This window comes from Helicoverpa zea, chromosome 22, assembly GCF_022581195.2.
Source record: "Helicoverpa zea isolate HzStark_Cry1AcR chromosome 22, ilHelZeax1.1, whole genome shotgun sequence".
Classification (NCBI taxonomy): domain Eukaryota; kingdom Metazoa; phylum Arthropoda; class Insecta; order Lepidoptera; family Noctuidae; genus Helicoverpa; species Helicoverpa zea.
This window is the reverse complement of record NC_061473.1, coordinates 7,884,916-7,911,654: the sequence shown is the minus strand read 5'-3', so window position 1 is coordinate 7,911,654 and position 26,739 is coordinate 7,884,916. Positions and strand designations below refer to the sequence as shown.

Genomic DNA, 26,739 nt, shown 5'->3' with positions numbered 1-26,739 from the left:
AAAAAAAAGAATTGGGGGTGGGGCCCCCCATACATGTAACTGAGGGATGAAATTTTTTTTTTCGATGTACATACCCGTGTGGGGTATCAATGGAAAGGTCTTTTAAAATGATATAAAGTTTTCTAAAAAACATTTTTCTTAAAGTGAACGGTTTTTGAGATATCAGCTCTCAAAGTCGTAAAAAGTATGTCCCCCCCCCTCTATTTTTATAACTACGGGGTATAAAATTCTAAAAAAAATAGAGGTGATGCATGCTAATTAACTCTTTCAACGATTTTTGGTTTGATCAAAGTATCTCTTATAGTTTTTGAGATAGGTTGATTTAACTGTAATTTACGGAACCCTTCGTGCACGAGTCCGACTCGCACTTGGCCGGTTTTTTATATTAAGATAATTTTTATGTCTGTAGATGACTCCAATAGCTCTTAAACAAAAAAAAGAATTGGATCTTTTGAACCAGGGATAAGTTATCAATGTAAGGTATTTTAATAATTCTGATTCCCATATACTTAGTGGTCAACCATATCCTTCTGTCCTTATCCCAATTTTATTTGCGGTCGGTGCACCATGCTTTCTTCTTCCATACGCTTCTATCTGCCATCATCTCACAAGTAACAGCTAACCATATCAATGTTGTCAATATTATATATTAAAAGTACTTTCAAGTGTCGATCTTGATAACATTTCACGGACCTTCGAGTAGGTTGTCAGCTTTCCTCGTCTCGTCTTCCTGTCTAACCGGGCGACCTCACAGTGTCATGCACCTGTGTACTTAAAGGCTACTTTCTTTGACTTTATAAGTATTTACGTAATGCATTGATTTTTCTCCGGGTATGATGTTAAGACTTGTTTAACTTTAAGTGTCTTTGTTGGTGGTAAGATTTATAATATGAGGATTCAAGCTAAAATCATTTATTGAGACTAGGCTTTAGTTAGAGGTACCAATTTTTTGTACAGTTGATAGCTGTCAATTTTCAAGGGAGAATAGCAGTTTTTCAATCAATTGAGAGAGTCAATATTGAGAAAAGGACTCCTAAATACGTCCCCCCTTTCGTCAGACTTTTTAAAACTTTGGTCTCTTCTGAAAAGTTCATCTAATAATATGTGATTTATTTAATTTAATTTTGTGATTCATTTTCACTTCATAATAAAATAAAGGTTTCCCATAACCGAACGATTACGTGATCGAATGTTAGTTTAGGTCAGGTATGTACTAAAATACATTTCAAAATGTCGATGAGTTATTAGTATCGGCCCATTTCGTACGATGCCCTTTCCTAAAAAATATGAAGGTCTCTAGATGGTTGAATGTAAGTCTTTGACCGTTTCTTAACCAGTTTAAGTATCATAAATAATATTAATGTATTTATAGTATCATTTATGACTATTGTGTTTACTGCATCGTATTTCGTTTACTTTTTAATGTATTTGTATTAATAAAGCACCTATACTGTAATAAATTATATTAAAGTATTTATAGTACCTATCAATTATGACTATTATGAGCGTAGTATTTGATTTACTTTTTTTTTGTATTTGTATTTATACAAAATTGTTTACAAAGCATCTGTTTATTATCGTTTCTGATCACATATTTTTGTCTGTGTTATAAGGCTTTGTGTGAAAACTGGGATGTTTTCGCTTAATGGGACAGAAAATAGCAATGACCCTGCCTATGCTAGACATACGTACTATGTATCATACTTTAGTATCACACCCTTTGGTGCTAGGCCATAGAAGTACCTGAGCCGGTAGGTTTGAAATAGAAATACCGAAATACCATCCGTTTTCCCGCGGTTTCACCCGCGATCCGTGGGAGCTACTGCCCGCACCGGGATAAAATATGTTACTCGCAGATAATATAGCTTTCTAATGGTGAAAGAATATTTAAAATCGGTCCAGTAGTTTTTGAGTTTATCCATTACAACCAACCAAACAAACAAACAAAGTTTTCCTCTTTATAATATTAGTATAGAAATATTAATAGTAATTTTAAAGATTTGAAACATTATTTCAGTGTATTTATCATGGAATGCTATAGGTAGGCTTTTAATCTGGGTACGTGAAGAAATTCGCAAGGTATGACGAAACCTCGGTTTTTGAGATAGTTCTTTATAAACAAACAAATGTAATAAATAACGTACGCCATATATTTTTGACAATTAAAACGATATAGGACAAAACTAATAACGCATAAGGCACCTATAAGATTTATTTTTCAATTTAAAAGACGTAAATGATTTTACAGAGCCTATTTTTGTCCGTCGAAGCTAGAGACACGTTATTTCTTTATTAAATTATGTTAATATATATTTTTAAATATGATGATTTAGGAGATTGATCTTGGCATTATTATGAGATAGCGACCTCATTTAATTTAACTTATATGAGCCTGTCATCGATGTTTTTGTTAAACTATCCAAATTAGGATGAATGCCAATGACAATGTCTGAGTGAGATTTATTAAGATTAATGATGTATTTAAGTCTTTTAATTATGATTAATGCCTAATAAATTTTGTATCTAGTAGATTTTTTTTTTATATTTACATAATCACCTGGATTGATGTGATGACACATACTTAGGCTCAAGTTCACCGACGATATAAATGTTGAGAATTTGTAATTCGTCCAATTGTCGATTTGACCAATTGGCTGCAATTTTTTATTTAGTTACACACATTTTTCTGCAAAAAATGGCGATCGGAGTCATTGTACTTTAATGCTATGTATGTATAGAATCCAAAATCGGACTTTGGTGTTACTTATAAGTTAACTTGACCCATCTACATATATTTGAAAAATATGTATAAGGAGGCTGGGGAGTTTGTTGCGCCACTTCTTCCTAGCAAAAGCGCATACTAACTGGCGAAGGGTGGGCGTTTTGGGGGCTATCTTTTGTTTTTGACGCTCGAAAATGCTGATTTATCAGCCTAATTTGAATAAACGTTTTTGAGTTTGAGAATATGTAATGTTCCTTGAAATAAAATTACGAGTAATGATAACATACCTATATAATTGATAGTCGTAGTAGGTAACCTTAATATTTGGCTCGCCTTGAGCAACCATGATAGGTACGTCAAGTTCAACCGGTATGCTAATTGTCTAATATAATTATGTCAGATAACGGGTTGATCTATATTTTTTTTGCAAGGAATGTTGAAAACATCTTCTGGTTTTTCACAAACACTCATCATCATCATCTCGCCCAGTGCTGAACGCCCAGTGCTGAACATAGGCCTCCCCCTTAGATCTCCACAGGTACCGGTTGGAAGCGACCTGCATCCAGCGTCTTCCGGCTACCTTTATAAGGTCGTCTATCCACCTTGTTGGTGGACGTCCTACGCTGCGCTTGCTAGTCCGGGACTAGCAAGCGCAGCGTAGGACTATACCTATTCAATAAATTATCGTCCTGGTGAGTTCTTTTTTTGTTCAGTTGTCAAAACATCTAAATGTATCCCATATTAGATAGTTTTGCTTATAAAAAAATAAACGAAAGATTAATAATTAAATTTCCATAATCTTCGCATTTTTAATGAAAAGTAAGAGCTCAATGCTTTGTTTGTGACAGCTATGAAATAAGTTATTCATTAATCATTTGTAATATGCTGGCAATACGCCATCTTATTGGCCCATAAGTTTATTACAATGACGACCTTGGAAGGGCTTGTATCTATTGAACCTTTGAGTATCTTATACCGAAGTTCACCGACAAAATGAACGCCCGTTTTTCTCACAACAACTGTATGTATTCCTACTTTACCTGAAAGTAACTCGGAAATTCATAATTAACAGTTGTTTTAAAAAAATTGACATTTATGTTATCAGTGAACTTCCGCCTTAGGAAACTGGAATTGAAGCAAACAATACTATACTAGTCAGTAGATGTCTTGTAAGCCCGATTTTTATTATTACATAACGGTACTGAAATGTGGTTTTCTTGGAATCTTACATTCTCATGTGAGATAGTCTGACATTATTATACGATCCATTTTCTTGAATAGTTATGCAACTGCTATAAGATGAGGTGACAATACAGTTCGTCCTTTAATATCTGAAACGCCTTCATTTACTTCAAAATCTTCAAAAAAGAGGATCAAAGCCAAAACGACAAGATTACTCAGATAAACTTATTCATGAAATTCTTCAATGGAATTTCACGCCGGTTCTTCTCAATGGACAAATTTTAAGGAACCGTACAACTAGTGTGACGTTTTTCGTGAAAGCCTGCAAAGGCCAATTTCTCAAAAAAAAAAAAAACTATTGACTACATCACGTGAATAATATCAAAATTTTAAGCCTGTACACTTTTGTACAAAAATATATTGTTTGCGGTACTTAAGATTGTCCAGTCATGTAGGTATGTTCTTCTGCCTTCGATTGCCCACTAACGTTTGACATTTGATTCTTAATAACATTGCGATATTTTAACCATTGTTTATACTGCTACGTGCTTATACATATTTTAGTAGTGTATTTTGTTATGTGATAATGACAAGTTTGAAATATACTTTTATATTTGGCCTTTTTTGATCTGGGTACGCACCGGTAAAATGGTCCTTAGGTTCGCATCCAAACTGACGATATACCTGCGGAATAAATTAACTATTTGTTCATCATTTCTTATCAATATTTGATTACTAGAGATTGCAAATTGACAAAAAAAATATTTAGCTAACGCCAAGAAAAAAATTCAATTTTTAGTAGGCAAATCCACAGTTAAGATATTAATTCATATGATAGATAGATAAAACATTTATTCAGACAAACAAAAAGACCACAAAGATACACAATAAGAAAAATAAAACAAAACAAGAAGTGGGCAGAAAGAGAAACATAAAATACAAACAGAGATTAACGGCGTGGTGCAGTGTCTTACGTAAATAGAAATCTCTAAGTTAAAGTCAATAGGTATTTTCGTAACCATGTTTTTTTTTTTTTTTTTTAATATAATACTGAAGCCTTAATTGCACTTCAGTTACGTCCCCATTTCTCTGCCATTGACGCCTTCCGAGTTGTTTTGTTTGTCTATTTTTTAGTATCAGACTCAAACCTGTTTGTATATGTCTGCTGGTCTTGGTTTGGCAATGACCGTGACCGAGATTTGATTGTTTGGATAACTAGATAACTGTTCCTATTCCTATGCATTTATTTCTTGTTTCCTAGGTCTTGTTAGGGATGCCAAAATTGCATATTAAGATATAACATTGATTCGGGACGCATAAGTTCTCTTGAACGCGGATTTTAGGAACTAAAATATAGTTCGCTGTATGTGTATTGAAAACGCCTAGTTTGATGTAGCTTTACAAAAAACTAGCCGTTTTCGCACGGTTTCACCTGCTTTCAATGGGAACTACAGCCCGTACCGGGACCATGTTACTCAGGAAGAGTGTAGCTTTCCCACAGTGAAAGAATTTTTCAAATCGATTTAGCAGTTTAAGAGTTTAGGGTACCTACAAACAAACAAAGAATGTTTCTTCTTAATATATTAGCGTAAATGAGAGAAGCTGTGACGACACACTATTTTACCGTTGCATCGAAGTATTTTTGCGATAACGGGTGCAAGGAAACCAATTTAGTTTTTTTATGGCTGACGATATAAATTACACGCCATTTTATTACTTGGGCCAATTGCGTGAACATTATTGGAGGAATTGTATTTTTGTTACCAGTGATTTTAAGATATTTTTTTAAAGGAATTCAATGAGTGAGTTTAATTTGCTTTATTATCCGACTGCCAAGAGAGGTGGTTTTCTACTACATACCAACAAACTTGCTAAATTTCCTACCGTAAAATTACAAGACAATACATTTCTAAGCGATTAAATCTTGCTTCTAATTCCTCCATGTGTTTTGTAGCCTAAATCTACCTCAATATATCCTGTCTCTCTTGAAATATTTAATGATTACTATGAAGTTTTAATCATAAAATAGTTCCGTCTTAACATAAATTAACGTCCAAAGGAGAACCACAAACCTAATACTTAGTTGTTATTAATACTATTAATTTGATCGTATTAAGTAACTACTTAGTAGACGTTTAGAAGCCCGCCCTTCACACTTCCTCGTTCATAACCTTATAAGTACAGCTGTTATATAAAAACTGACATCAATATGCATAAGTTTGTTTATTTATTTTGATAATTAATGTCTAGTTAATGTTTGTTTGTGTTGGTCAAGGATAGAAGAATCATAGTGTCATTTTAATCTATTATGTCATACTAGCTTCCGCGGTTTCACCTGTGTCTTGAACTACTTGCAAAAGCCAGATAAAATGTAGCCTTCTTTTGTTTTGGAAATCATCAAATCCGTCCCGCTGTGGGTGCAGCGTGCGTGAGGGAGTGTCAGACTCTTACTGACAAAATCCACCATGTTCCTTCATAAGCCTTATATGTACCAGGACCTCTATAACTCTTTCGAACAATCCATAAAAAGTAGCCTATGTTATTTCTTAGACTTCTATCTCTTCGATTTAAGTCCGACAAATAGAAGGTTAATTTCGCAACTTTAACATTAGTAAAAATTCCATCGATCGTCTCTTTCCTGATTAGAGGTATTCTCAGATATCCGAATTTTTTTTAACGAAGTCAAAAATCATCAAAATGTACCCTCCCGCTGTCTGTTGTCTATCTAGACATGAGCGATGAGCCCGAACCGATGAACCCGAACTCACCACCCACAGACCCACGCCTACGTTAGCCGGGAGTCGTCTCGCAGATATCTGACATCGCTATCTGATAGCGACTACGCGTGCTGCTGCCGCTTCGATCCAAAACGTTTCATATAAATACATAGAAATCAGTAGTGCAGCTGCGGCCGACTTCATGCAGTCGCGGCATATGCGGTCGGCAGTTGCTGTCGGCTGTAAGAATTCAAAACGTATGTTAAAAATGTATTTTAATGGAAGGCTTAGTCCAGTGGCTAAACCAGTGGTATCTGGCTTCCCCTAAGTCTCTCACATCAAAATCGATTCTACCAAACGCGATTTAACTGCGCACATACATTCACCTGAGAATTTTTTTTTGAAGTCGGTTGAAATAGTACGTGCGTATGTATATAGATATGTTGATATTGATATTGAGAAAAGGGACGTTATCTGTCGGTCAAGGTCAAATATGACACGTAGGCTATTCGTGTCCTTATGATGTTTATTCTGAGAGACCATTTTTTTTTGCACTTTTTCATACATGTGTTTAATATCAGGCGCAGTTTCTTTTGTTTGACTCGTGCGACTGCATTCTGGAAGTTTCTTTTTTTATATAAAAATATATGGTTTTATTAAGTATGAATAATATATTATAAATGAGCGACTGTCATATTGGGTCTATTTTTAACACTGTTTACAGCAACAACTTAAATTCTAGGGAGAAGATAGTGTTTTAGACCATTCAAAAAACCGTTGTTTTAAAAGTGCTCTTGGAAAGCACGTTAAGTATTTCATTCTGTGTCAGGGAAATTCAAGGCCGACAGTCGCGTTTTTCTGAATTGTGATAATAATTAAGATTAAATAAAACATATGATTAAAAATAGGCCTCCACATTAATTTACCACTGAGACCTAGGCAAAATTGTTTATGAACTTAGATAGAATAAACGCTCTTGTTCTTTACAAAAATATTACGTACCTATTCGTGTGGTCGTATACCTCAAACGTGTCTGCTGCGTGTTAAATAAATACATGAAAAATACACGTATAAATCTTTTAAACATTTTTACCTTTTTTAAACAATTTTTTTCTTCAATCTTTTGCGTAAACAAGGAGGTCCTGAGGGCATTTTGAAAGTTGAAACTTTTATCGCGAATTTGTGAAGATATTTTCATGCGGAGTAAACAGAGTTGTTTTAGGCTTATTTTGTAAATTAAATTATGCGTAGCTTTACTTGTAAATAAGGTAAATATTCAGAAAATATATTTATCTTGATCGAGACCAGTTATCAACCCCCATTACGCTTCTTAAAATATATTTATCTTGATCGAGACCAGTTATCAACCCCCATTACGCTTCTTAAAACTCAAAATCAATCAACGATTAACGGTTTATGGACCTTTGAATACTGGTTTTAATATGTACAGTATTCCAATGCAGTATGCACAGTCTAGTAACTTCAGTGGCTAGGTTCTCTAACAAATTAAGGAAGGTAAGCGTATGCATACGTATATTCTATCTACTTGTGATGCGTATGTACTTGTATATCTAGACATATAAAACAGAAAAGTTTCTTAGTTTGAACGCGCTCATCTCAGGACTTTCAGCGCCGTGGAAAGCGCAAGAATACGAGTAAGTTGTTGAGAAAATATGACCAGTCACTAAAATTATTTCTTCAACAAACGTCACTCCTTAAAGCTGACTTCTAATTTGACATTTCTAGCCTAAAATTTATTTAGCAGTACACTGCGACAACCAAGATAGATAAACCAAGCTATCGAAGTGTTATTGATTGTATTTACAATTCATATTAGTATTACATGTTGCTCTTACGATCAGGCGGATCTTCAAAGGTCAATAGAAATCGTATTTACAAAGGGTAATTTACCTAACTAACGTATCGCTTAATTTCTGAGCAGAGCTAGAAGATATTGCGGAGAAAAGACTAGTCGAATAATTTGACAACTTTCAGTAACTAAACGGTATTGTCAATTTTCACAACGGAAACATTTTCCCACCATTGTTAAATGGCCAGCCGACCAAAAAATGTGGAATAGGTCAATGTATAGGTACTATTTTCAATTGTCATTATGTATTTACAAATAACATTACATAGTTTGAGTCAACAAAATAGTGGTACAAGTTTTTCTTGATTTGGTCGCGTCACTATAAGGTTAAAAAACGTTTCTTATTGCACTAGATATGGCTTAAAACTATTCTTAGTTTTTAAAATGTTTATTCGCTTCTAAAATACTATAACATTAAACATCCTTCATGGTGACATAGAACTGACAAGTCACCAAATGATATCCCGATGGGAGAAGCAGTGTCAAACTTTTACTAACCATAGCCCATCACGTTCCTTCTAGAGCCCTTCATGTACCAGGACCACAGTAACTCTTTCGAACAATCCCGCAGCCGAACAAGCGACCTGCAATTAACAGCCTCAATATTTGCAAACAATTAGTCATTGGCTGCCATTTTCCCCAAACAAAACAAAGCGATCTTTCTAACGGTCGTTAAAGTTGTTTTGTTTGTCACCAATAGGTCAGATACGGCTGTGTGTATGCATGAACGGTACTGACGGTATTAATGGCAGAATTAATTGCAGTGCACTCAGAGTTCAATTGTTCGCATATTGGCAGTGCTGTGAAGGTTGGTTGATCTTCCTGGTATTGTGTAACCTTGTTGACACTGATCTTCTAGGAAAGACTATGAAAAAAGTACTTGACACTACTTTCACTACACATATTTTTGTACATACATTCATAGCAAACAAATAAATTTAATTTAATTTCTTAATATAAGTTGCAGTGCAAGATACGTGAAAGGTGTTTTTCTTCTTTTTCGCATTTTTTCTGACTACCGATATAACATCTAAGGTTTATTCCATAGGTAGTCGTAATACTTAGTGACATAATTAATACTTTAAAAACAATAGACTATATTATTACCTGACACAATAGAACTTATTATTATAAGGCCGACTAAACTAGTGTTCTGAGTAACTGATTGACGGCTGACAGACACTAATTAACAAATTGCTGCTAATTAAATGATTAGCAAACGTTTATGTATTGTTTTTGTTTTGTTTTTATTGGTTAAACGGTACTTAAGTAAGTAGTTTGTTGTTGTAGTTGTAACAGTAGAATTGATATAAATGCTAAATAACTTAGCTAAAAAATATCGTCTGTTTTTCCGAGGTTCGACAATTTTATTCAATCAAGTGTACTGATGAAAATGTAGAAATGTTACAAATAAGCACTGTTGTAGATGGAATAAGTGTATTTTTATTTTGCTGCCATCCCGTGGGAACGCATTTCTTGATAAAAAGCTGCTTATAGCCTTCCTCCATAAATGGTCTATCTCACATTGAAATATTTTTCAAATCCAACCAGTAGTTTTGAGAAAGCACGCTCTAACATACAAACTCTTCTGCTTTTCAATATTATTACGTATAGATTGCTGATTTATTTATAATGACACTCTCACTCTAGGTATAAAATTTATTTATTCTCCCAGGTAAACAGAGAAACCCACGTGCTTTACAAATGACATAATTACTCCATAGTTTATGGGTTAATGTTAAACTGTACGTGGAGTGCATACATTCATTCTAAGCTCTTTTTTAAGATAATGAGTGACATCGATATGCGTGACTTGTTACTAAGAATTGTTGGACTTCGTAATAGTTGTCTAATGACATAATATTGGTAAGGGATAGAGAAATAAACAACCCTTCTTCTCGTTGTGGTAAAAAGTTCATAGGGATTTAGAGAGACTATACTTTTGTAATATTTAGATGTTCTTTGAAACATATGATTAATTTTATAGTGATAGGTAGCTATAAATAAACTGTCAGATAAAATAATATTGTATACTTTAAATTATTGTCAACTGGCTGTTCCCATCCGAGTCCCGAAAGACCTACGTCCCGCACGCACCCAATAAAAAGTTGCCTTTGTTTACAAAGTCAAAGTCATTTATTATTACTTTTTCAGAATCAGAATTTAAATTTTCTCAGTTATCTTGGCGTAAAAGCCGAACAGACAAACAGAAAGGCAGAGTTACTTTCGCATATCTAATAATAGTGAGAACCTGAATCCACACCAACAAATTCACCATTAAATTTTCAATTTCCATTGTCCCCAGGTGTTCCATCTACGCGACATTCGCTGGGAGAGGCCACGGTTCCTATCGAAGTCGTTCCTGGCGTTCGTGACCTTCAACTTCATCAGCTACTCGCTCCTCGCCGCTGAGGTGTTGACTACCAATGTCGCTGGCACTTCTCCTAAGGAAAAGGTATGGGTATTGTGATTATGTAATAAGCTTTTAGTTCAGTTGTGGTATTATTGGATAAAAAAAAATACAAGAAAATAAAATAAAAGAAACAACCTCGCAAAACACACTGAAAACTGGGGCAGAATAAAATCTTTCGATGTGGTTCTAGAAGTGTCTACAATATGATTTTCAATGTCCAATGGTACACCCAAATAAACATAACCCAAGTATACCAATAAACGTTTTTGTTGGAATCAACAGCTACCATGAGGTGCATCAAAATTAGGAATATCAGAATGCATGGAATTGAGTAAGAATTATTCGCTCAACTGGTGGAATACTAATAAATGGCTAAGAATTTTGTTATTGTTCTTAGCTGATAATAAATCCCAACTTAAATACTTGATCTTTTTGAAGTAACTTTTACGCATAATACGTATAACTTATAAGTATGTATACTTGTACTCAGTCACTAAGGCTGCTTGCCCACATCAGACTTTTTGTGGAACAGCCAATAGGGCCGATTTTTTGTAATGGCTATCTAACTAAAATTTCCTGAATGATGTAGGACGTCTGCACGAAAATACGGTTTTATTTTTTAAATTTAATTTTGCTTACGGTTAAGAGTAGTTTCTCCTCTCTTACAAGCCGGTTGCCATGGCAACGTATAAATAATGCCTGTTGCATTGTTGCAGAGTTTCTACCAGCACGTGTTCAACGGCTGCTATGCGGTGTTGCTGTTCATAGTTGTTACATTCTTCCTTATTTACGGCGTGGAGGTATACTTTAAGGTAAGAAGAAATTATAGTTTATTTTGACTGTATATTAGTGGTCTTGGTCATTGTCATTTACAAAGGACATAGGTAGGAAAAGGGTGAAATATAAGATGATTTGCTAGGTCCATTTGAACAGAAGAATACTGTGTGAAGTTTCAGTATTCATGAGAGAAGGATGAGGATCTTATAATTCCATATGTGCTCTTCAAAATGAACAGGCGTGTTGCCCAGAGACATTTTTAAATTAAAAGGTAACTCAACCAACACCTTGAGGAAATCGGGGTTTGAGGCTCAAAATCGCCAATACAGTTTAATAAACCTTGGTGATTGACGCTTATTCCGAGAAGAGCCCTGTTGTCCAGCAATGGAAAAAAAACTTTAAATATAGGTACACTTATATAATGTGTATCTTTAAGTTTTCAAACACAACACATATACCCCGGAAACATTAACCAAAGTACCATGCTTATATCTCGTCTTTAGAATCGTGATCTCTTTCAATAGAACGCCATTGAGCGACAGGTATTAACAAAAGGGATTCAATAGAAAACGTTTAGCCTTGAGTCTTTGAGTTCAGCTCAATGTACTCTATTAGTGAACGATGTTACCGTAATAGGTAAAGACAGGGATGGTAAACTTAAATCTTTTTTTTTGGTTAGACAATACTTTGGCTATTTACTTTGAGACTTTATGTTGTAACATGTTATCTATTTGATATATTTAACCCACCCAAAACAAAAATGTGAAAGGATAATATGGGAAATCGATAACATGGGAATGCTTCGCCTATAAAAGAAGTGAGATCTGAATAAGTACCAAGTTTCATACACATACCTCAGTTAAAAATAGTCACTTTTTAATGATGTTTACTTGGCAAGTTTTCACACACCTTGTTATAAACCTACTAAACGCAATGAATCAAGTATTTAATTTTCTATTAAAACTTGCCAAGTAAACATGGACGGACCATAAAAACAATGATCATGGCAGGAAAGAATGCTACTTGTGAGATGACGGCAGATAAAAGAGTATGGAAGAAGAAAACATGCGCCGGTTTCAAATAAAATTGGGATTTTGGTAGGATCCTCGCTCCTGATGATATCATTAATCTTCAAAAAAAAGCGTTCTAAAAAAAGAGGTCTTTGAAGTTTATCTAAGAGTTGAACTACATAATATTTTACCGATCACGATCTCATAGTCAAAAAATTACCAACCTTTACTTGACATTTGTATTAGTCACTTCTAACAGTTAATTTTGGGAAGTTTGCCTACGCCTCAAAAGGTTCCTTGATTAGGGTAAACCCCCAGGTTCAAATTAAACAGATGTGTCATAAACACGCGGAAAAGAATTTAAAAAAATTAAAGCTGGCCAGGCCATCTCTGATGATAGGTATGTGTTAGTTAATGCGCGCCTCTGCCATAATGTGCGTCATCATCTTCCTAGCCTTTTTACCAACTATGTTGGGATCAGCTTCCAGTTTTACCGGATGCAGCTGAGTACCAGTGCTTTACAAGGAGCGACTGCCCTATCTAACCTCCTCAACCCAGTTACCTGGGCAACCTAATACCCCTATTCTGGCTTCTGACTACCCGTAACTACTGCCAAAGATGTTCAAATGACAGCAGGGACCTACAGTTTATCGTGCTTTCCGAAACACGGAAGAATTTATTATGACAAGATGGTCACCCATCGACAGACAGACCGCACTAGGCGTTGCTTAACTTTACGATCTTTGACTAACGGCCAGTTTCTTCATCAAAAGTTAAAGTAATGTCTAAAGTAAAAGTAACGGTCAAATTCGTTTTTTCAAGGTTAAAGTGACAGCAAAACTAATAGAAAAATTGAATTTGACCGTTACTTTTACTTTAGACATTACTTTGACTTTTTCTTTGGCTTTAACTTTTGATGAAGAAACTGGCTGTTAGCCACGAGCTCTTTACACGGAAAATAATATCAATAAAAAAGAAGTTGGTCATCCCTGATATAGGTACGTGTCAGTTAATGCTCGCTTGCCATAATGTGCTATTGTCTGCGCATTGGCAGATTATGTGGTCGTCAGAGGTATGTCCTGTCTGTTTGACGTATATGGTTTCTGCATTGTATTGGTAACTTCTATGAAGTGGTTGTCACATTGCGATGTGTTATGTAATGGTTTACGTAGTAATTTTATTTGTGAGTAATTTGGATGTTCGATTCCGCAGTAGATAAGGAACTAAGTTGTCTACTAGGCAACTAATTGGCTTAAGATTGGCCAAAATATTCTTAGGTCGGCTGGTTAAGGTGGCTGGAATTCTGGTCTTTGCAAGAAAGAAAAAAATAACAAACATCCGAATTCAGAATCTCCTCTTGTTTTAAAACGAAAGAAAAAAATCTATTCTATATGGTAGTAGAGACTAACCTGATTGTATTTTATATAAAAACTTTACTTGATTCTAAATGTATTGATATCATAGAAGAAATAATAAGGGTTTATTAAATCTATCGTAACGATAAATAAAAGTAACATGCTTTACCAAAGAAATAGGTATGATATAGGATCTTTTATTTGACCTAGTCAACTACCACACTTTTCCCGTATTTACATACCTGGATAGAGTTTCAGACCATCCATATTTATGGTTCATACCACAGACATTTCATTGTTTCTAATCGCACCTGCATGTTTCTAAACCTCATTGGAACAGCCTAAACGTGACCATTGTTTCTAAATTTAAACATTGATGTTTTAAAAACAAAATTGTAGTACCTGTGTACTAATGTTATCTCATTTGTTTTAAATAGTACAGAAGGTTAAACTATTATGTTATGATGGGCGTAATAGTATGTATTTCTTTTTGTAATCCATTCATATAGAGTAGGCAGTAGTTAGAAATAATTAAAAGACGTTCGACATGTGTTTAAGAAAACTTTGTATGGAGAATTTTCTTAAACACGTATCGAACGTCTGTTGAATATTTTTATAGTAACACCATCATTATTTTATATTATACTTCGGCCGTTCAGAGAATGCGTTCCTGACACCTATCAGTTAGTCACGACTAGTGATGGGCACAACATAACACTGAGTTCGTTACCGTTCCTTCAAAATGAACCGCCGCATTATTTTAAGATTATTTTCGTTTTAAATTGGCGGAATCATTTGTTTTATATTTTAGTTATTTAAGTGGAAACCAAAAAAAGGTAATATTCATATAATAAAATTGTTTTATTTATTCTTTGTTACAAGTACATTGAATTGAATGTGCGAACAGAATATTAATCAGACTCCGATTTGCTTGAGGAGGTGGTGTCTTCATCATCATCTTCGCCTACATGTATAATTATATTATTATCAATAACAGAATCAATCCTGATATCTCGGTCTAACAAAAGCCGGGTAATCAAATAAAAACAGATCGAAAACACTTGAAAAACGTGGTCTATGCGCACGAAACGACAACGGACGACTGTTTTAGCGTCACAAAATGGCGGCCCATAACGCCATTTGGGGTTACCATTTTTAATCTAAGTATAAAAATGCGGTTTGGTCATAGTTTTATTTTTATATTTCATAAAAGTTATAATTAAGTCTTATAGTCCATTATTTTCCAATACTAAAAAGAAAATCAAAACGTATTATTTTATATTATAACTGTATAAGAACAGATTACGATACTTGCCTGTTATTTTTAGCACAGCACTACAAAATATAAACCGCTGACATAACCTTGTAATAGCGCAGTATAGATTTAGAAAAATATTGTTTACCAAGTTATTTGACACTCAGTTTGGCACAAAATTATAACATTCATTGATTATTGATATAATAATGTTGTTTTAATGCTCCTCAATTGTTAAAACGGTAAACAACCAGCAAAAATATTTTTATCGTAACTGCAACGCCATTGCAAAGTTACGTCGTCAGTTCAATCGCGACGTGTCAGGAACGCATTCTCTGAATGGCCGAACTATAATTTAGAGATTTCTGGGATTCATTCATATTAAAACCTTTTAGGTATCGGTTTACCAAAATCATTTAGAATTTTTAGTGTATTGTAAATAAAAATATATATCTTACGTTCAATACTGAAACGTCACTCACTTTTAAATACTGGTCAAACATTATTGCATTTTCAAAAAATCCCTACTTGTTGATGTCTCATCATCCTTAATGAATTGTTCTTTTGTGTATAGCTCCGCGGCGAGTTCCTGAAGGAGACTAAGGTATGCACCATCATATCGCCCCGGCCGGGACCTTCCAGTGCTGATGATGGAGACGACGTGCAGGACACCCTTGTCACTAAACAGGTACTAATTAAAAACCTGCTAATTTATCAGCTTATACATGATTTTGAATTTGAGTAGCATGTAGTTGTCCTTCTATTGTGAGTATGTAGGTGCTCATTCATCAGCCTAAATTGAATGAATGAATTTGAGTAACATATAGGTAGTTGTCCCTTTATTGGAACTGTATGTAGTTATTTTATAAAGGCCTTTTAATTACTTTAACGCTCATAAACATCGCTTAACTTTTACGATTTAAATGTGAAGTACTTATTTCAAAAGTCGTTACAACAAAAGATAGACCTTCTGGCTTCTAAAAAGCAAGGAAACACTAGTATTCATTTTAGTTTATTATTTTGTCAAATGTGAAAATTGACATTATCACAGGTTAATAAGCATGTATATAAGGTTTTTTTTGTAAGAAAACCCAAATCTGGTTTAGGTTAGCCCTTATACATAATCTTTTCTGAAATCCAATGCATTTTGTGGTGAAGGATAATAGGTACTTTACTTGTTCAAACGTATACAATGTATAGTAGTTTATCAGTTGAGTTGGCATCCATAAAACAAGCTAATTAACTCCTTACCAAGGGGCTAACCAATCGTGCGTATAATTCGTCCGGATATTATTAGGTATTAGACATCCTCATTCAATAAAACCTAACTAATTGATGCCCTCGTAGCCGATTATCGGATACAGCGGCTGTTCTCATGTAAGGAGATTAGCCACCTGCGCAAGACACATTATAGTGCACAAGCATTTGCGTAGACACAAGTGCACTCACTATTGCCGAACGATGGGACGGCAATCCAACACGACTGGAGAGAGATCAGGTGCAGGACCGACATTTACGTGCTCTCCGATGCACGGGTGTATCAATATCAATCACCAACTTCCAGGCTCCGGGCTGCTATGTGAAAGTCTTCTCAAACCCGCAAAGCGATTTCGGCCCGACTCGGGAATCGAACTCGAGACCTCGTGCTCAGCAGTCGCACTTGCGACAGCTAGACCTAACTAATTATTTTCTACTTCTGCAGGGCATACAAACGGACTTGGCAGCGGACGGCACGGTAGACCCTCGCTCCGTAGACGTGTCGCAGCTACATCAGTCGCGATTCGGCCTCATCAGCCAGGCTCTGATGCTGATCCTCATCGCTGGCTTCCTGGCTTCGGAGACCCTCAGCGAGTTCTGGAAGACTAAGTGAGTATGCATACTGGACTTAAGCAGTCGTAACCTTGGCAGTCGTTACGGGTAGTCAGAAGCCATTAAGTCTGACACCAGTCTAACCAAGGGGTCTTGGGTTGCCCGGGTAACTGGGTTGAGGGGGTCAGATAGGGCAGTCGCTCCTTGTAAAGCACTGGTACTCAGCTACATCCGGTTAGACTGGAAGCCGACCCCAACATAGTTGGGAAAAAGGCTCGGAGGATGATAATTGACCCTCTAAAATACCCATTAAGATTTTTCGCTGTACCTATTTAAGGTCACCACCCAGCAGTTCAATGTCAAGGCCTATTATCCCAGGTTAGGTTGCTCATCTCGGCAGCAGGTCTCAATTAGAGGAAACAAACTATTAGTCTATTGCGCTTATTCACGAATACACAGTCTTACGCTCACTGCATCAATTTAGCAGACTTACATATTGTTCAGTGATGTTCTTTTAGTTGCAAAGTTTTGTGCAGTAGGGAGACTGTTGTAGATTTTTGCAGAAGTGCGGTTTCATATAATTTAGTGGAGATTTTGTGACTTGATATTTGCCTAATTAATGTATGGATTGGTAATAATGGTCATTTAAGGAAAATGTCTTTTAATTGTGTGTTTGTGTTGGTGTGAAGAAGTTTATTGTTAATTAGGTTCGTGTTTTTAAACTAGTAAAAAAAACCTTCTTCTGTTGGGAAGTCGGTTAATAAAGTATTAGGTATATTATTTATCTTCTTTATATAAGTCGCTAAAGTATACAATAGGCGCAATGGCATCGTTCACTGGAATTATCGTCGGTTACCCACTATCTCTTCACCTTTTTCACAATTCTTGCATTGTAGGAACAAATTACTCTTTGTTGTTAAACATAATAGTTACTTTATCACCACGTAATTATATACATAGCCTTGTTTCAACAAGAGAACAACTCATTTAGATTAACGCTATCCTTTACTTCTTGTTTTTCTGAGACCTTTGACACTGGAGCGCGATAGTCATTGAACGAATTATTTCTTTATGAATGTGAAAAATACACTTTAACATTACATACATCTTGTATGCGAATGTGCCTACTCGAATATATGCGAGATACACGAAAGATAATTGTATGAGTTATGTATCATACACCAATAAAACCGTAAATAATGTACTTCTGAATGTCTAAAACAGGATTCAAAATAACATTTTGGAGTCTTTAAATCGTTCTCTTGTATTTCATCCTAGCAACAAATTCCCCTTCCACCCCTAGGAGATCGTTAGGATCCCGTAATTGGCTCGACCTGGTCTGGAGTGCTGTCGTTTATTATATCAGGATCCAACACTAAAATATAACATAACCTTTTTATCATTCAGAGTGCCGGTAGTACTTACCCCGCAATTTTTACATTACGTGCTGTCACTTACATTGGCCCCTCATACTTCCATGCCAGGATTCAACATAAAATACCCTTTTCAACCCCCAGAGTGCCAGTAGTATCCCGCAACTGGCACGACCTCGTGTTCCGATTGGCGGAGATCGGCGTGGCGCTATGGTTCCCCTGCGTGCTGTGGAACTCCATGGCTCCGGAGCGCCTGTGGCTTCTGAACCCGCGCCGCCTGTTGGCGAGGCAGCTCGACGATGCTCGCCTTGCGGATTTGCTTGCTCACCATCATGACGCCAAGGTAAGGGACCTTAGGAAGATGAGGAAAAAATAATGTGGTTTTTGCTGTGTAGGGACTAAGTTAAGTTGAAGTTCAGGAAGGTAACTTAGGAAGGTGAGATAGAAATGTTTTTGTTATGTACAGAGGAAGATAGGTTGAAGTTCAGGTTATGTTGATTTTATAAATGGAGAATTAGTTATTCCTTATGGTATTAATTTCTGGGTATGTTATATAGTCAGAAAATTTCAAACTGGCAATGTTTTTGATACGTTTATATTCGGAACAAGTCGTATACCTATCAAGCTTAACAAGTTTAACTGTAAAGCAGGGGTTCCACCCCTGGAATAGTCAATTTCAGTCCTTATCAGACTACGAATATTTTATATTTAACTTAATGAAATAAGGAAATGTGAAGTTAGTTTCAATCGCAATTAAAATATTGGAAATACAAAATGTTACGTGTTTAATTAAAAAACTGGAATGAACTCATAACTCTGGAAACTGTGTCAAGTTTATTCACTATGCGGTTTTGCTTAAATCTCTTTGTTTTTCTAATAAAATAACCAATAAGCTAAGAAGTATGGGTAAGCTAAGAATTATTTTATAATCATTGGTCTTTGTTTTATACCGCATGATTACTTTATGTTAATTGAATTGCTGGCAATAAATAAAATAGAACGATAACTATGAATGCAAAGCAAAATAAAATGCAAAGGTTTCCACCTTATTGTTACTATATCGGGCGTGTCGTTCATAATCACATTTAATGAAATGCGTTAATATACTGGTTAATATATGTCGATTAACACAAAGTTAAAAGAAAAATACGTATAAATTAAAAAAAAAAATAGTTTTTCAAACAAAGTAAATGGAATAAAAATGTGCAAAAATTAGAACACCATATAAAAGTCAGTCATTACAAACACCTGAAATTCTCCCTTGAAAACTGACAGCTGTCAACTGATCAAAACATACGATACTCCTAACTTTATCTCTGCTTTACACATGATGTTGTAAATTATAAAAACGAAAAATGACTCCTGTGGTTAAACCACTGAACGGATTAGGTTATTTTTTTTACAATTCGCCTCAGAATATCGTAAAGTATATGCGATATGATTTAATGTGATTGTGAAAGACACACCCGATATATAATAATAAATGATAGATATGTAGAATAATATGATATAGCTTTTTCTGTATTACGAATTTTGGAAGATTATCATTTTGTATGCTGATGAGTAAAAATGTATAATCAAGCGCTTAAAGAAAAAAAGGGTTTAAAGAAGCCAGAAATTCTAATAACCAATACCCTTTTGGGTTGCTCGGGTAACTGAGTTGATAAGGTCAGATAGGCAGTCCCTCCATGTAAAACACTGGTACTCAGCTTTTTGGTTTCATTGGAAACTATTGAAGACAGATTATTAGCATATAATAATTAAGTTGTTATCCAATTAAAAATGGCGGTAATTACGTGGTTGAATGACAATAAACAAACTCTTATTGTAGTACAGAGGCGAGATAAACTGTGAATGTAAGATCAGTCGTTGACTTCTGATAAATTAATTTATACTATCAAATGTTATATACCTTGATAAAGGTTCTTGTATTTTACCTTTCTATTGATGTTAGAAACTATATTTGGATTTTTTTGTTAGTTTCGAGCACTTTTTGTTTGCATGTTGCACTTTGTGTAAACATAGGAATTTCAATGTCTTTTTCGAAAATTTTAAGTTTTCATACTTTATGTCAATTACTATGATAACGTTAGTAATAAAAAAGATATCGTGCCGTGAGGTCAAAAGACCCTACTGGCATCGTTTGGAACATAGTTGCGTTGTTTAACCGACTTCAAAACAGGAGGTCAATTTTGATTTTAAATCATATCGATGTTGTATTTATATTGTATTGTACTCGTATCGGAAACTTCGTTGTAAAACGAACTCCGTATTCGTATATCATTATGATTCATGTTGGTGGTCTTCAAGCTTTATATGCTTTCGCTTTTGTGATATCCAAATTTTGACAGAATTTCCAAACGTTATGGACTTTCCCATTAAACAGTCCTTAAAATAAACATGTCACTAGTCTTCTCTTTACTTGGTTAAAACTAGGTCGTCTTTAGCTACATGTTGCTGCGTTCTATGTTGATCACATTTTGGCTACACCAGCCCTCAACCCCTATTGGTGTCTCCCCAGAGTCTAACACAGTTCTACAGAGTATCTTGGACCCAGAAGGCTCGGTGCGTCGTCCAATTGGTCTGGTATTGGCGCTGTTTAGTAACAAGGATTATTTTCAAGGTTTTAAGACCCCCCTTGCCAGTTACGGAGGGGGAACCTGATGTTGATACCGTGTTGGAATTGCAGAGGAAGCCGGTGAGTTTTGGTGTGGTCGTCTGTGTTTTTTCGAGGGTTTCTTGATTTTCAGGATAGAGCTATATTCATCTTCGTAGAGAAATTATAGAGGAATATATAGAATAATTTAGCGTTTTTCAACTATGCCAAAAAAGTTTTTTTTTTTTTCAAAATTCTGTTGATATACTTCTCGTGTACCAAAATTGGGGACTTTGCAGCAAAATTCTCTGCGTAGGCTTTCCCCAACTATGCTAGGGTCGACTTCCAGTCTAACCTCGTTGCTAAACGAAACAACTTAAATGTTCGTCTACCTTTTGCTGCTAGGTCCTCAATTTCTACCACACACCATAGCCTTAAGAAGACCGTTATCAGGGGTTAACAAAGACCTTCCCATTCCAGCAAAATGTGGAGACGGACTCGCTGGTGGGCAGCGTGGGGTCGGCCCGCGACTGCTGGATATGCTACGACAGCTCCCGGTCCGAGCCGCTGATCCGGCCCTGCCGCTGCACCGGCGACGTGTCCGCCGTGCACCACGACTGTCTCAGCCGGTGGCTGGTCGAGGTAACTATCAGATTGCTACTGGTTCTGCACAATGTGGAGACGGACTCGCTGGTGGGAAGTTCACTTGATCTCTTTTGAGCACTGTAGCCTCGTCTTTGCAATCTGAATAGACGCAGGAGGCTTTTTTGTCAAATTACTGTCCCAAAACATAGTAATGTATAGTGTTTATTAGGTGCTTAATTTAGTATTTCCTTTTTCAGAGCGCAACTAGCCCTGATGGATTGAAATGCAAAGTGTGCAACACTCCTTACATCGTTCAGGAAACTAACAGGTAAAATTCATGAGTTCAGTTTCCTAATATGACTTTGCTATAACCACTTTTTTGTGTGCTATTTGGTCACATTTATTTTTGAAGATTGAGACGTAGTTATAATAATGCCGCAAAATTGCTGCTGAAAATTTTTTAAATTGTTTTTTCTACTCTGAAGCGTGATTTAAAATTCAATGGTGACGTAACATTTGTAGAGTGGTTTGGGAGCGCGGGTTCACAGTAGCGCACTGGGCGCGCACGGCCCTGGCCGTGGCCTGCATGTGCGGCGCGGGCGCGGCCGCCTGGGTGTGCGTGCAGCTGGCCGCCTCGCCCGTCGCGCGCGTGCTCGCCGCCGGAGCTGCGCTGCTTGTGTGCTATGTGGCTATCAGGTGAGCCCTTATATAGGGTAGTCGCGTAGTCGGAGATGCTACGAACAGAGCCAGGAGATGACTGCTGGATATGTAGCCACCTGGTCAGAATTTATATAGGTCGATAAACCATGCCCCATTTATAGCACGTTGTCGGAGAAGCTAAGAGATGTGACTGCTGGCTACGTAACCACCAGGTGAGACTTTATATAGGGACTAGCTTCTGCCAGCGGTTTCACCCGCATCCCGTGGGAATTACTTCCCGTACCGGGATAAAAAGTAACCTATAATCTTCCTCGATAAATGGGCTATCTAACACTGAAAGAAATTTTCAAATCGGACCAGTAGTTCTTGAGATTAGCGCGTTCAAACAAACTCTTCAGCTTTATAATATTAGTAAAGATAGGCCACGCCTTATTCGTAGCGAGTAGTTGAAGAAGCTTCGAGAAGACTGCTGGCTACGTAGACAGACGGGTCTGTTTACGTGTTGGTCTGGTCTGGTGGTCAGGTGAGCCTCCGTATAGGGAGACAGAGTGAGAGGAATCACGCCCCGTTCGTAGTGGACGTCGGATGCTACGAGACTACTCCCGGCTGCCTATCTTGGTAGTATCGTCTTCTTGGATGCCATCGGGAGGTAAAGAGATTGACAGGCTTATGGCCTAAGACCGAACCTCATGCTGCCCCCTTTGGTGAACAAACGGGGTTTTCACTCATTTCCAGTCTGTCACTAATAGTGGCAGAAATCATCAATCAAGTTACGATTTCCATACCGTTAAGCTTGTCACTGGAAAACTAATCAATATTTTTTCTTCACAGATTCCTCGGCATGAACACAGTGAGCGCGTACCAGCGAGCCAAAGTGTCGTCACTTCGCATTTTAACCGAGCCCTTAACTGAAATCACCGGACACAGTGACCAGGGCCAGTTATCCACCATTAGCAACACGGTCACAGTAGAAATAGCCTCCAAGGTCGTCCTCGAACGAGCACTCAAGGGCGAAGTGAACAAATAACCTGTTACGAGTAACTGGTTACAGTAACGGTTAAATAACTATTTAAAAAAACGGTGATACGTCAGTACAAACGCAGTGAAGTGATGTGATACAGTGTTACGAACTCGACATTTTAATATTCTGAACTTTATGTACTATGGACGAAAATATACCTTTGATCGGGAAACTACGTAACTGGGTTAAAATGCCCATAATGTGTGTACTGGCTACTTAAGTCGATTCCGACTATTCGACTAAAGCCAACTCGAGTTCACGGACTAATCGACTAAATACTTGTATGTATAAAATCGATTCTTAAATAATTTTTATTTTAATATTCTCCGTTTATCTTGGAGATATAACATATTCCACACATTAGTATTGCCTTAATTGTTTTATTTGTATTTAAAAATTGACTTTGAAGTCTGAAATTCGATGTAAAATATTATTTTTATTTTATTCTCTTTATGCCAAATTCCTTTTTTTATTGTAAATTAAATTAATTTTAAATTAAGACGTTTAGGTGATGTTCAGTAGTTTCTGATGTAAATTATGTCATACTTTTTAATTTAAGGCACGGACACACTTAAAAAAATACATATTAAAATCAGTTATCCTGAAATATTTGTTTTATAAAAACAGTATTTTTATTCTAGAAAAAAAATCGCCTATTAGAATTGTCGAAACTAAACTAAAACGAAACTTGTAGAAAAAAAATATATGTTTTTTTGGCATTTCAAATTATATTGTTTTCCGTGTGTCGTGCCCACAAAATGTAAAAATACAAAAAATCTACATTTGCTATCCATTCCCTCTTATTTTGTTTAAATTTCAGTTATTATGAAATATACGTATTTGCATTAGTTTCGTGAGAAGTTGTTCGTTTTTACGTTAAGTTAGTTTTTACTATCGGTGATATATAATTTTTATTTATTTATTATGTTAGGGTGCGTTTTCCATGATTCTATTTATCGACATTACTGGTTAATGTTTGTAACTTTCTAAAAAAAATTAAAAGAGCATCGGAGTTGAAAAGTTCCTCCTTTTTTGAAGTCGGTTATTTTTTAAAATTGATTTTTGGACTTATTTGGAATACGCAAACACAAGCATAATTTATATTGAACGGAAAACTATTCACGAAACTAATAGTATTTTTAACTTGAAAATATTTGGTTTTAGAAGTAGAAGAGGCTATGGCGGGCGTTCGTTCCTAACCGCTGAGAGTTGTGATAAATATTTAAAACAGCGGTTTCGCCTGATTTATACAGAAAAATCCTTTTTAAAACTATAAAAAATTAAATAAATGTACATTTACTTTATCCTTTTTTTTGTTTTATTTTAATTGGCTTTTCCTTTTTTTCAGTTTTTTATTTCTTTTTGAAAAAAATATTTTATTTTAATTTTATATTTTTTATGCTTGAGCACTAATATCCTTTACAAAATAAAGGCCGGGATTCACTGGTTACTTATAAAGTGTTAGTTAGTTATCTGATAGTTAATGCTGTCTGCCAGATAAAGGCTGCCTATAATTTCTGCCATATATTGCTGTCTTAAGACCTGAGAAAACAGCAGTTATAATTACCTGTCAGATAAGTTTCTGATAGGCTATTAGAGGCTTTATCAGTAACCGGTGATGCTGGCCAATAATGTTATTATTATAATTTATTTTCATGGTATGTACATACTATTTCAATCTCCGCCTCGCTAGAAATATAGATATTATATAGTATGTCAGTATGTGTATGTTGTTGTGCCAAAATGTATGAAATATTACTGCTTTTTACTATCGATAGCACATTTCACGTTATTCGCGTTATGGTTATGAAAAATTAAGGGTTTGCAAGAATTTACAAAGTTAACGCACGCATTTATAAAGTTAGGTTATTGGTAAAGGTACGTTTTGAATGTAAGCTGCCGACCGCACATGCCGCGACTGCATGAAGTCGACCGCAACTGCATTACAGGGGCCCGATTCTACTAATTTTACTTAAGCGAAATACGATTCACATCCGACTAAGATTCAATCACGACTCAGTCACGTATGTGGCATACCGCTATATTTTCTTTGAAATAAACGTTTTTATCCTTTTCTGTCATTCAATAATGAATCATATTGTCTGCAAACTATTTACGATTGCAATATGATTGTAGAGCAAACTACCGTATAGACCAAATGGCAGACCAATCGAAAACCAATCGAATGTCATTGGAATACGATTGGTAAGGGTAAAACTGCTATTGCGATTCAATTTCTATTAAATTTTGACATTATTAACTTAGACGCAGAATCAGGGCCCTGGTTTATATTTATTTACATGAAACCATTCAAAGTAGCAGTAGAACGTGCAGTCGCCCTCAGACATCGATCGATTTCATGCAGTTTATGCAAGTGTGATCGGCAATTGCTGCAGTCGGCAGCTAGCATCAAAACGCACCTTAAGTTGGTAAGGGTCGTCAATGCGTAAAACAGAGTGTTAAGATGTAGGATAAATGAGAAGTAGATTCTGGAAGATGTGATGAGGACAGGAAAAATATGTATATAAGCTGAAGAGTTTGTTTCTTTAATCTCAGGAACTTTATTTTTTAACTGGATGCACGAAGTCGTTTCTACGGACACAGGTGAAATCATTGGCGGAAGCATAGGTATGCAGAGAGATACAATGAGATGTTAAAATGTTATTATTTCTAACAGGAGCCAGTTTTTTTTTTGTTGTATGTTTGTTACACAAATGCATAAGAGCAAATGATGAGCTTATATAACAATATAGTTGAGTACCTCAAAGTATCAGGTTAACACTGAAATTATTATCTGTGAGTACCGCTTATCCCCACAAGTTTGATTAAAATTTGCAATAATAACATAGGTATTTAAAATGTAAATAAAATACATTAAACTAATTTAAAAAGTTTTGGTGTGTCAACAAGAGTATTTTTGTAAAATAATTCGCCAAAAATGTTAAAAATAAAATAATATAAATCATACTTGTAACACAATATACCCTCTTTTGCAAAAAAAGCGGGCACCTATGCGAATTCTTGGTTTTAAGGACTTCACGTGTATTTCAAAGGGTTTTAATAACTGTAGTATGTTACTAGCGTCAAAAGGGTTAGCCAAGCATGCGTAAGAGTGTATTCTAAATTTGAATTTCGTAGGTTTGCTAAGATACTGGTTAAACATGGTCTATGGTGTGTCATCACCATAGACCATTTAGAGCAGGTGAAAATTTTATCAAATACGCATAGTTTTTAAAAAATGTTTTTATTTAACAGAAAGGTGCATTAATCATTTATTAAAACTGCATTATCAGTTTTCTGAAAATCATCTCAAAAACTTTTCAAAACGCCCACGAACTTTCTACCAGGAATTAGTCCAAAACAATGTTTAAGCAGTTTCTTAGCAAATCTACGA

General features: G+C 35.7%; 1 protein-coding gene across 2 annotated transcripts in view; it reads left to right on the top strand.

Moving 5' to 3' along the window:
- The window catches only part of LOC124641189, an 87,901-nt gene extending 63,252 nt beyond the window's left edge, over nucleotides 1-24,649 (top strand). For both annotated transcript variants that reach the window (XM_047179194.1, XM_047179195.1), the window contains exons 5-13: nucleotides 10,797-10,946; nucleotides 11,621-11,716; nucleotides 15,876-15,989; nucleotides 17,004-17,167; nucleotides 18,628-18,826; nucleotides 21,560-21,721; nucleotides 21,922-21,992; nucleotides 22,187-22,360; nucleotides 23,156-24,649. In XM_047179194.1, the coding sequence (XP_047035150.1) occupies nucleotides 10,797-10,946; nucleotides 11,621-11,716; nucleotides 15,876-15,989; nucleotides 17,004-17,167; nucleotides 18,628-18,826; nucleotides 21,560-21,721; nucleotides 21,922-21,992; nucleotides 22,187-22,360; nucleotides 23,156-23,351 (1,326 nt within the window). In that variant the 3' untranslated portion in view covers nucleotides 23,352-24,649. The remainder of the gene's footprint in view (nucleotides 1-10,796; nucleotides 10,947-11,620; nucleotides 11,717-15,875; nucleotides 15,990-17,003; nucleotides 17,168-18,627; nucleotides 18,827-21,559; nucleotides 21,722-21,921; nucleotides 21,993-22,186; nucleotides 22,361-23,155) is intronic.
- Nucleotides 24,650-26,739: the final 2,090 nt, after the last annotated feature.